At 38.2% G+C, this 10,902-nt stretch overlaps 2 protein-coding genes across 2 annotated transcripts; one reads left to right on the forward strand and one right to left on the reverse strand.

Annotated features, from left to right (window-relative positions):
- The first annotated feature begins 39 nt into the window (after positions 1–39).
- On the forward strand, positions 40–2,234 carry dexi (Dexi homolog (mouse)). Its single transcript, XM_087809217.1, has 3 exons — positions 40–143; positions 346–832; positions 923–2,234. Exon 2 carries the CDS (start codon positions 502–504, stop codon positions 769–771), a length of 270 nt encoding a protein of 89 aa, XP_087665343.1. The 5' UTR covers positions 40–143; positions 346–501; the 3' UTR covers positions 772–832; positions 923–2,234.
- Positions 2,235–2,706: 472 nt separating this feature from the next.
- On the reverse strand, positions 2,707–5,603 carry nubp1 (nucleotide binding protein 1 (MinD homolog, E. coli)). Its single transcript, XM_087809054.1, has 10 exons — positions 5,516–5,603; positions 4,830–4,934; positions 4,617–4,750; positions 4,378–4,446; positions 4,287–4,319; positions 4,114–4,204; positions 3,868–4,022; positions 3,630–3,740; positions 3,175–3,361; positions 2,707–3,053 (listed from the first exon to the last, which is right to left on the reverse strand). The coding sequence occupies exons 1-10, from the start codon at positions 5,541–5,543 to the stop codon at positions 3,001–3,003; spliced, it is 966 nt and encodes a 321-aa protein (XP_087665180.1). The 5' UTR covers positions 5,544–5,603; the 3' UTR covers positions 2,707–3,000.
- Between the last annotated feature and the right edge of the window lie 5,299 nt (positions 5,604–10,902).

Genomic DNA, 10,902 nt, shown 5'->3' on the forward strand with positions numbered 1-10,902 from the left:
AGTTTGTTATGTAGCCGTCCAATCCGCTCTCTCGGGTCCGGACGTCACTTTGTGGTCTGTTTTGATGCAGTTCGCTTATGGGTTCATGTGGTTTTCTCTAATAATAGAAAACACGTTTATTTTGAGATGCTCAGTGTGTCGGGGTAAGTATAAATGCGACGTTGTATATATATATTCCACTTTGATTTATGGATGGCACACTCGTGTTTTAGCCATGAAGATCGGGCATGCCGTACATGTAGCTAACAATGCACCGAGCTAATTCAAGCGTCTGATACCCTCTGTCTGCATTTCAAGCTATTTCCTGGACACTATAACGCATGTTTGTTTTCTGTGTTTCCACAGGATGATGCGAATAAGTTAGAAGTTGCCCATCAGCCACGTTTGCTGGTCGGGAAAAGCTAAAATGGACGCTCAATTCGCATCAACTTTGTTCGATCGAAATTAAACATTCGCCAGCTACACATCCCCACAGTAACAACACATATAGATGACGTTTCTATGCTCCAACCAATCTATGCTCAACTAGATTCTGTGGAATCACTCTTGGACGCACTTCCATATATGTTTTATCTTGGCCTGTTCTTTGTGAACGTCCTGATCGTCTACTATGCCTTCCTGATGGAATACATCGTCCTGAACGTGGGGATAGTGTTCCTGCCAGAGGATATGGACCAGGCCTTGGTGGACCTTGGGGTTCTCTCCGACCCGGCATCAGTTCCCTATGACACGGACACTGAGCTGGATGTGTTTGAGGGTTATCTTGAGTAACAGCCTAAGCTGAGTGAAGGATGTTGCCACCATTTTCTAAAATGAAGATGTCAACAAAACAGTAAGCATATATGACCTATTATAGAGTTTTCATAATAAGTATCAATATAAATTTAATACATTGAGTTTAATGAGTTTTTCTTTCGTTTAGATGTTCTCGCCTCAAAAGACGACTGAAGATGAAGCTGATGCTGGACAATGGGACATATGTGGATGATCTTATTCCACTAGAAGAGATATGTAGCAACTTGCCATTCAAAAGAGGACTTAAGCTGTTGGAACAGGTTATGCCTTTTTTCTTGGCAACTTGAGAGATGAAATTTTAGTTTTTCACAGCCAATCAGTTGCTGCTAGCGCTGAATATTAATCAAGGCTTTGTGTTGAGCTGGACTGCAGAAATCGGCAGTAAATGCTGGAAAATGTAGACATTTGAGCCATTTTGGTTTGTCTTACATTTCCTCTAAGAAAAAAATCTTGAATATTCACCATATGTCACTCAAATCCTTGGAGTATTTTTTAAGTCTTTGTTCGACATTTATTTTATCAGTGTTTATTTTCATCAACTGTACGACGGTGTGGACAGGAGGGAAGCATGATGTTCGGTGTGGTGGTATGCATGTATTTTAAGCCTTGGATTTCTGTAATTTCACGATTTCCTTTGGCAACCTCTTTTTGGATTTCAAGTTTTTTGAAGCAATAATTGAGCCCTAACACCAGGATACTCTTCGCCAATGTCACTCGCATGAACATGCACAGAATGAGCCCACTCTCAGCAATTGTAGCACATGGAGTGTAGATAGGAATATGTATTTTAAATCCATGGGTATTTAAAAGAAAGTAAGAGATGTTAAAAAATACCACAGTGTAAAGTTCTATAATAGAGCTATCAACGGTATTATTAATACAAAGGTCGATTTATCTCATTTACTGTTGAAATAAAATGGATGACTATGGAAGAAACTTTCATTTACAGGGCAACTGCTTTTCTCCAAAATCACTTCACGAATAGGTATAATAAATTAAGACACCTTTACTGATAAACTTTGAACGTCATCAGTTGTGCATCTAGTCTGTGACCATTAGGTTTACATGACAACATTCAATCAAAAATGTTCTGTTACATCAGTGCAATCAGCTAGATACACATTCTTAGACAACATATTTTTCATTAAAATCGTAATACTTTAAGAAAGTTTCTGACCAACAAACATTCTTAAGCTCTGCTCTCCACTAATTTAAAGTAGTTTTTTTTTATAACAGCTTTCGATGATCAGAGGATTGCTGATGTTGGCTGAAAATACAAATTGTGACTTAATTTCCTATTTGACGGAAGTTCAGAATGATCATTACAGTCCGAGCGTTTATTATCCCTCCACATCCTTGCAGCTGTGCACATGCTGGAATAAGCTAGGTTTTCAGATTTCTATTTTACAATGTATTTAATAAAACCTGATTGAATGCCATCTTGTGCAAACTCGTATTTTGTGTCTACCGAAAACATTTTTCCCTCTTGGTCTCTATGTAGCTCACTGGACTGTGGAGGAACTCTGATCAGCTTTTCAGCAACCAAGCCAGATCAGATTGTATGTTATGTTATTGTATGTTATGGCAGGAGAGTCTGGCACCTCATTAATGAAAGGCTTTGGATCCAGTCCCTCTCGTCTAATAATCATTCACAGATACATTGGACATTAGAGGCTGTAAAAATGAGATTTCCTTAATTGAGATTTTTCATATACATGTGACTTATAACACAAACAAATATAAATTAAAAAATATAAGCAAATACAAAGTGGATGTAAAAAAAATAAAAGGGAGAAACGATAGATGTGGTAACATGAGGTGAAGAGGAAAGCTTTGGATGATCAAGATGGTTTAGGTGGAGCCGACTCACTGCAGTGAAGGCCTCATTTATGGAAGAAGGAAAAGACAGCACATGTTAAACTTAGACTTTATTTAAATACCTAAACCTTGAGTGCTCTCAATTATACAAAACTGGTTCTGCAAAAGTAAGATGAATCTCTTCCAGGTTCAATGATATGACTCCTCTAGTTAAAAAGAAACTGAAAATTCTTAGTCTGACCAGGAAATGTCGTTCATTATTTAAGTGACTGGATCACAGATTTGGAATCATCATGAATTACACGCATTTGTCAGTATAATCATTACATTAAAATAACAATTTCAATCTTCATTGTGGTCTCAAACAAACTGCTCTAATATTTTGCATCAGCTGCTGCTTTGGACTTCTTTGATATGGTTGGAACAATAGTCCTGGATACCTGCAGAGAGACCAGAGGGTTGGTCAATTATTTAATTCCTAACATGACGTCTCTGTATTGATCAGTCAATTTCTCAACATTCTAACATTTGGTTCCAATCATCAACTTTAATAAAACTCACTCTGAACAATCTGCAAGTAGACTTTGGTGGCAGGAGAGTCTGGCACCTCATTAATGAAAGATCTGCCCTCGTCACAGCTGCGCGCGATCCGCGGGTCCAGAGGAATTTTTCCCAGCAGAGGCAGATTTAAGTCGGCACACATTTTCTCAGCTCCCCCGGAAGTGGGAGGGAAGATCTGCGATGGGTTCTGGAAAACATAAAGACAATGACGAACGGTTTTACCAGCCTGTCAAGACATATTTGATTAAATATAATATTCATCCTCTTTATCAAAAGCATTTTTAAAAAACTAGCCAAATCTGGATGGCAGGTTCATTATTCACCCCTTTAATGAGTAAATGAATTACCGCTGCGTTAACCCTGACATTTTGTCTCTTGGCTCAGCTAATGTTTTCCATCACATGAATCAAAAGAAGTATAGAACACTTAAATCAAAGTAAAGTTATCCTTCAAACCTGGCATTTAGGACATACGAAGCTGCTCATGTTCTCGACCACACCGATAATTGGTAGCTTGACCTTTTGGCAGAATCGGATTTCCTTCCTTACATCCTGCAGGGACACTTCCTGGAGGCATACAAGCGTCAGCTGTGATTGGCTACAGGCCTGGCTGCCCCAGGTAAGGGTTAAAGAAACATTTCCTTAACTCTAATTAATTACTACATTTATTCAGGTATACAATATGTTCCTTCACCTGTGGCGTAGTGATGATGACAGCTCCATCAACATTAGTGGCACTCAGGTACTGGACAAGAGACAGGTGTTCATCAGAAGTGCCAGGAGGAGTGTCTACAATCAGGTAGTCCAGTTCTCCCCAATCTACATCCCTCAGAAACTGCTTAATCATTCCTGAAAACAATGGATTGAGTTTTTACTGAATAAAAAAACCCCCTCATTTTTGGTAGTTGGCCATTTATGGCCGGGAGGTAAATACACACACCATTCTTCTTAGGTCCTCGCCAAATCACGGCATCATCAGGGCTACTGAGCAGGAAACCAATAGACATGACAGCAAGGTTCTCTTCTACATACTGCAAAACAAACTCTTGATAAACTTGATTGAATTATTATTTATTTATTTACATTTTCCCTAAAATGTTCTAATAAACTTACCACGGGAGACCAACCAGAGCCACTCTGATGTACCTGATTAAAAACCATAGACGTTAATTAAAACACATCTGCACTGTACATCAAAGCTTACCTGTTCACCCTCCAATCCCATTATCCGTGGAAGTGACGGACCACAGATGTCTACATCCAACAGAGCAACCTGAAAAGTCAAAAGTAACAAAAATGTCACTATTCTGTTAGTTACAGTGTCTATTTTGAAACAACTTTTTGAAAAATCTGTAAAAAAAAACAAACAAACAACCTTGATAATAAAGTCGGCATCAAGATAACATGCAAAAATTCTGATAATTATTTAAAACCAAACATTACCTCCTTTGTTGTATCGCATGCTAAAGCATGAGCCAGATGAGCACTGAAGGTACTCTTTCCTACGCCTCCTTTTCCTGATAAGACAAGGATCTTGTGCTTGACAGTTGAAAGCTTTTCTCCTATCTCCGCTATGGCTGCGGATGATAGAAGAGGTTGACATCAGGTAATGCTGCAGAATAAAAATCGGTTTACTATAGGGTGCAACATGCAGACCTGGGTCAGGGGCTTTGGTGGCTCCTGAAGCACATATTTTTTGGTTGGGGCAACCCTCACATGATGAAGTCTTTCCAGCCTGTTCACTTTGTGTGCCTGGGCAGTCTGAAAAGAAAGTATTCGGGCAAAAAAAGCATTACATAAATAACAGCGGTAACTTCTAATGTTGAGATGTCTTGCCAATGTGGCAACTAGTGACTTGGTTTTTTCTTTAAATAGAATTCTACTGGTTGTAAATTTGGGATAGAGTTCAAACCTTGAACTCATTTATTCATAGGTTTTATCAAGTGCGTCATTTTGCATTGTTTTCATACGTTAGTGGACCAAAAAACAAACAAATGAACAAAAATAATATTGAAGAAGACACAATTTAACACAGTTTAATGTCAACAAGTGCTTGTTTAGGAATGCTTCGAAGACAACGTCACCATGACTCAGCCAAACTGCTTTATTCAAAACACCAGTATAGCGTTATTCAATCCAAAGTTTCAAAGTGACGATAACATTATGTGAAGTCTAAATTTTCTAAGCAACAATAAACTACTCATGGACTGAATTTTCTTTACAAAATAGTGCAATGACAGTGTCCATTTAAAAAATATTTTAAAAATAATTACGTGTGTAAGAACCTACTACGAAATGTAATCTATATCGAATAAAAAAAAAAGTATAGTTTCTAAACTCACGTTCAGGTGCGTTTTCTGGTACATCCATTTTGTACTTAAGTGTCCGACACAGAAATCCTTCCCCCAACAAAGGTTCCGTGCTACGCTTGTTCCGCTGGACATGTATGTGAGCGAATAACTGGATGCAATAAGTATTTTTAGCCGCTAGATGACGCCGTTTATGCCTTTGAGCTCAGGCTTCAGTAAGTCTCATGAGCGAGTAAGCAAGATAATAAAATAAAACATATGCAAAATATCAACACACATATTTCTTTCACACGCCTGACTAGTTTGCGTTTACATTTAATGTCCGTGAAAATGTTTGTCGGACCGTCTAACTGTGTGTAATGAGGCAAATATTATAATTTTTTTAATCTGTAACATTTTACACTCATCAACACTGCTTAAAAATACTAATCCAAGAAAGAATTATCATAAACAATAACAGACAAATAATCACAATTCTATAGATTCCCCTAAATATCTTTAAGAAATATTAAACTCATTTTCCTCAAGTAAAGTTTTATATATAATACGTTTTACATATATTTTAATGTCTCATATTATAGCAAAATAGATGTAATATTATTATTTTTTATTTAATTTTTTTTTCTTCCTCTTTAAGGTCTATATTGTTAATCTTTGAATTATGAATTATATTGATATTTTTATTATATATTTTATTCTAAAATGTATATTTAATGAATGTATAAAATGAATTATGCACAAAATAAACAAATTAAAAGATTCATCCTGTCAAATCATGCGCACACACACACACTGCGGTCAAATTTTGGTCAGCCTGTAACTCAGCAGAAAAGTTAAGCCTTGTCTGCATGAGCTGTCATAACACAGAGAACAATGACACACAAAGCACACAAACACGTACATGTGCACAAACTCACACACATCCAAAAACCTTAACACACTATCAAGAAGGATTAACAGAAGTGTGTCTGTGGGTGTATTCCAAGAGAAGTGTGGCAGGATGTGTTGACAAATGAAGAGGAAGTTGGTGGTTTGTGGAGTTAAGATATGGGCGTATTATTACAATGAAATGTAAAAAGAATATTTAATACAGCATCATGTTTAAATGTTTTGTAATAAGATATCAGTTTAATTGGAAGAAAGTTTAATATGATTAACCATACATTTAAGCACATCTTAAGAGTATGACATTGGTTTGCATTTTGTGGTCTGAAGGCTCAGGGTCATGTTATGATGTCATGATGCAACAAAAAATATTCCGGCTCTATTGGTGTTGATCAGCCGATGGAGCTTGTTTGCTAGCTATGTCAGGCATGCCTATGCACAGCCCGTAAATAATTTTAGATGCCTCTCTTGGTTATTCTGGTCCAAGAGAAGCCGAAGAATGCCAGGCATTAACTCTTTATTAACTCTAGTCTTTATGCCTCCTTACTCCAGAATCACCAGGCCACGCTGAAACAGTTTCTCAGTACCACACTAATACTGTACCTCACCAGAATAATGCTTAACAATTTCAGTTGTTTACAACATTTGCGTAGATATATTGTGCATTACCTCTGGAAATCTTCCCACGAACAATATTTCCAAGCCAAAAAAAATGATCAGCATGTGTCTTGTGAGGTCAGTGGTCATCAGTGCAAGGCCACATGTCAGATCTTTCAGCTGTTCAAGGTCAGTAGGAGCAGGAATTTAGTCAGTTCAGCGAGAAGCTGTGATCTTAACCTTGACTATGCAAATGGAGAATTAATCCAAATAATAACATTGTGTTTGTATTTCATGATTACAAAACTAACACTTCCCTTCAAGAATGTATAAAACATTTAATCAATGTACTTCAAATGTAATTAATAACACATATTATTCAAAACGTCAAAAATATTTGCTTTAACATTGAATATCTAATAATAATAAACATTTATATTTTAGTTTTTCACAGCTATGCTTTAGTTATTTTTTGTAGGTCGGTTAATCTCGAAGAAGGGAAACCGATTGGGCGTATGAGTCCACTTATAGAACAGTGGAAGGAAGGAAGTAAAATCTCACTGTTTCTGCGACATTTGTAGATAAATGAGTTTCCTTTTGTTGACACAATCATATCATCCCACACCCACACTCGTCACTACATGCACACTCTGAAAGTTATTCAAACAGACTAATATTAACCCTCTTTAAAAACTATTTAATTTGCAATTTAATTTGACTTTTTGTAATAAAAAATGTGTGCAACAGATAAGCAAATAAAAAAGGTTTGTAACATATGCTATCCTGAACGATTGAACAACCAACTTTATAGACGTTTTATGCTTGAAAAAACAAATAAAGTTTCTAACTAAGTTAGCATTGTTGCTAGCATCAGTGGCTTAATTTTTGTTGTATTAAATCTGAAGTATATCTATGTCTATATAACTATAAACTTGTAGATTTTTTATAATATAATGAATAATCTAAAAATGTGCTGAACCCTAGAGTTTGACGGTATAATTAAAAAAATGTAATGTAATCTTATAAAATATTATATATTACAAATATATTTAGTTTTTCAGAGCTATGCCTTACGACTGCTTCTCCACCACAGACTGGAGCATGTTCAGAGAATCAGCCCCCTACAACGGCACTACAGTACACAAGAGTCTGTTATTTCATACATGTGGAAGTGCATGGAAGACGTCACGGTCACCAGAACCATCTCCATTCGGGCCAACCAGAAGCCATGGCTGACAAGTGAAGTCTACAGGCTCTTGAGAGCTCGGAACGCAGCCTTCAAAGCTGGAGACAAGATGGGTCTGAGGACGACCAGGGGATTGCTGACCGCTTAAATGACAGCAGAGCCACCAAGAACCTGTGGCGAGGGATACAGACCTTAACGGACTATAAAGCCCCCTCCACAGACCTGCTCCACCTCTCTGCTGAACCAGCTGAACGACTTCTTCGTCTCAAACAACAGCACCCAGGCGCAGAAGACAACGCCACCTCCTGAGGACCAGGTGCTCACGCTTTACCCAGAGAGTGTGAGGCGATGCCTCAGATACCACGAACCCACCGAAAGCACAAAGTCCTGACAACATTCCTGGTTGTGTCCTTAGAGACTGTGCCGGGGAGCTCACAGATGCTGTGATAATCTTCAACTCCTTACTGAGACAAGCTGCTGTCCCCACATGCCTCAAAGCCACCACCATCATCCAAGTCCCGAAGAAGTCGTCCCCCTCTAGCTACAACGACTACGGCCCGATCGCATTCACTCCCAATCCTCATGAAGTGCTTCGGTGTGCCATCTTCGCTGCCCTCCTCTCAGCCCTCACCCACCTGAAGACTTAAGAATCATACGTCAGAATGCTGTTCAACAACTTTAGCTCAGCATTCAACACCATTAACCCCCAGCTGCTCATCCACAAACTGGACCAGTTGGGACTCAACACCTCCCTGTGCAACTGTCTGTTGGACTTCTTGACGGGGACACAGGCAGTGTGGGTCGGCGGTAACCCCTCCATCACCATCACACTGAACAAAGGGCCCCCCTAAGGATGTGTGCTGCCGCCAGGCAGAAGACTGCGCAGTCTTCAGGCCAGAACCAGCAGGTTAAAGGACAGCTTTCTTCCACCAGGCTGTCAGGAGACTCAACTCCCTCCCTATCCTACCATCACTCTGACCTCCACTTGCGCCATAAAAGGATCAAAACACGGAGTCGCTTCCGTCGCTCAAACACAACGTCACTTCCATCCTGGGTCTTATACTTCGCTTCGTGGAGAAAGATGAACAATCCAGAGTGTGTTACGGGTCGTTTATTCGCCGCTTCAAGTCAAAGAAAATACAAGCTTTCAATAACTAATGGACCGGACCCTCTTCTCCTGGCGACTTCACAGATCGATAACCCCGGGCAGAATGGAGTTTTGCTCTAGAAACATCGCTCTATTAAAGTCACATTTCCCGTCCGGGAGGTCGTCTTTTTCCGGCCAAATTGTTCTTTCAATTTCCCTGTGTCACCGATCACCTGCTGAAAGACATCCTAATTTGTCTTCTTGTAATCGAATTATTGTGAATCAGTCTGGAGTGGAATGTTAATATTGTGAATGTGTAGTCAAACGTTCCCGCTATAAGATCAAGCGAGTAATTTATACTTTATATTTTGATTATCTTTTAGCATTAATTTAAGTATGGCGTATACGTATAAAATAATTTGAATCTAACAACTACCTGGGCCTTAACTTTGTTTTTGTTTATATTCTGTTTATTAGTTGATTATTTAAGTATTGTTGATAATTTATTTCATTTTGTTGATTATTTATTCTTATTTATTAATTTTCTTGAATGTCTTATTTAATGTCCTTTCAATTGTCTCCTTCGTGTTTTGCATCGTGGTTCTGAGAGGACTACAATTTCATATTATGTAGTCTTATATACATGTATATTATTGACAATAAAAGAACTTGAACATGAAAATATTGTGTACAGCCAACAAACTTGAAGCAAAACTATGCTAGTGTCTCAATTGTTTGAAGTTTTCTACTTTCATCCTTAGAGCTTTTTGGTTTCATGTTTGAGTTGTGAGTTGAATGTTCCCTGATACAGCGCTGCCTCCCGTAGTCGTGTATTTATGCAAATGTAAGGAAATGTTGCGATGCAAATTCGGAAAAAGTCACATTTTCTTTGACATGGTGGAACGTCTCACCAGACTGGTTTGGTTCCAGTTGAAGCTAGTGGAGATGCAAACAAAAGAAGATGACATAATCTGTATTTAAATAGATATTGAATAGCATTTAAGCCAAGATGACACTCATATTACCTTTAACTCCACAACCATTGAAGAACACATTCTTACTCTGCATGCCTGTCCAGTGAGTCCCGAGCCTCTTCCCCTAATGTTTGGTTCAAGACTGTGGACAGACAAGCATCATTATTTTGTATGTTCAGATACATGTGACCTTTGATATGCATTACTATTATTTTTAACTTTCTTAACTCAAAACTTGTTAATCACAGGTTTCAACAACCAGTAATTGATATTATTTGCCGTGTTTATTTTGTATCTGTGGCTGGAATATGTCGGCTTTGACCAAAGTGGCACCTTCCTCTCCTGTAAGAAACGGGAATAGTGTTGAGGGGGGCTGCTTCCTGTGTTGACTTTTGATCTGCGTGTGTTTGGAACATTTCCAGGTGTCCGGAATTCCAAGTTTTTATGGTCACTCAGCAGGCATTAGTGTGGATGAAAGGGTTGAAACTGACAGAGGTTTCTAAACAATGTTTTTCTCTTGTTATAAAAAATAAGAACAGTAAAGCACACTTTTCTACATTTAAATACAGACAGATATAAAGTTTCAAAACCCTGTTTTTAATACACATTTGGTTCAATTGTTCCATGCCTTTATTTAAGGAAGCGATTTTATAACCAAAAATCCCTATAGATCATAGCATATTGCTTTTCT

The sequence above is a fragment of the Callionymus lyra genome, chromosome 15, assembly GCF_982586985.1.
Source record: "Callionymus lyra chromosome 15, fCalLyr1.hap1.1, whole genome shotgun sequence".
Taxonomy (NCBI): Eukaryota; Metazoa; Chordata; class Actinopteri; order Syngnathiformes; family Callionymidae; genus Callionymus; species Callionymus lyra.

Coding starts and splice junctions, on each gene's coding strand:
- dexi (XM_087809217.1), top strand. CDS start 502: ATGCTCCAACCAATCTATGCTCAACTAGATTCTGTGGAATCACTCTTG.
- nubp1 (XM_087809054.1), bottom strand. CDS start 5,543: ATGGATGTACCAGAAAACGCACCTGAAC. Junction 4,320..4,377: donor TGGGATTGGAGGGTGAACAG/GTAAGCTTTGAT, acceptor GTTTTTAATCAG/GTACATCAGAGTGGCTCTGG. Junction 4,023..4,113: donor GCGAGGACCTAAGAAGAATG/GTGTGTGTATTT, acceptor CATTGTTTTCAG/GAATGATTAAGCAGTTTCTG.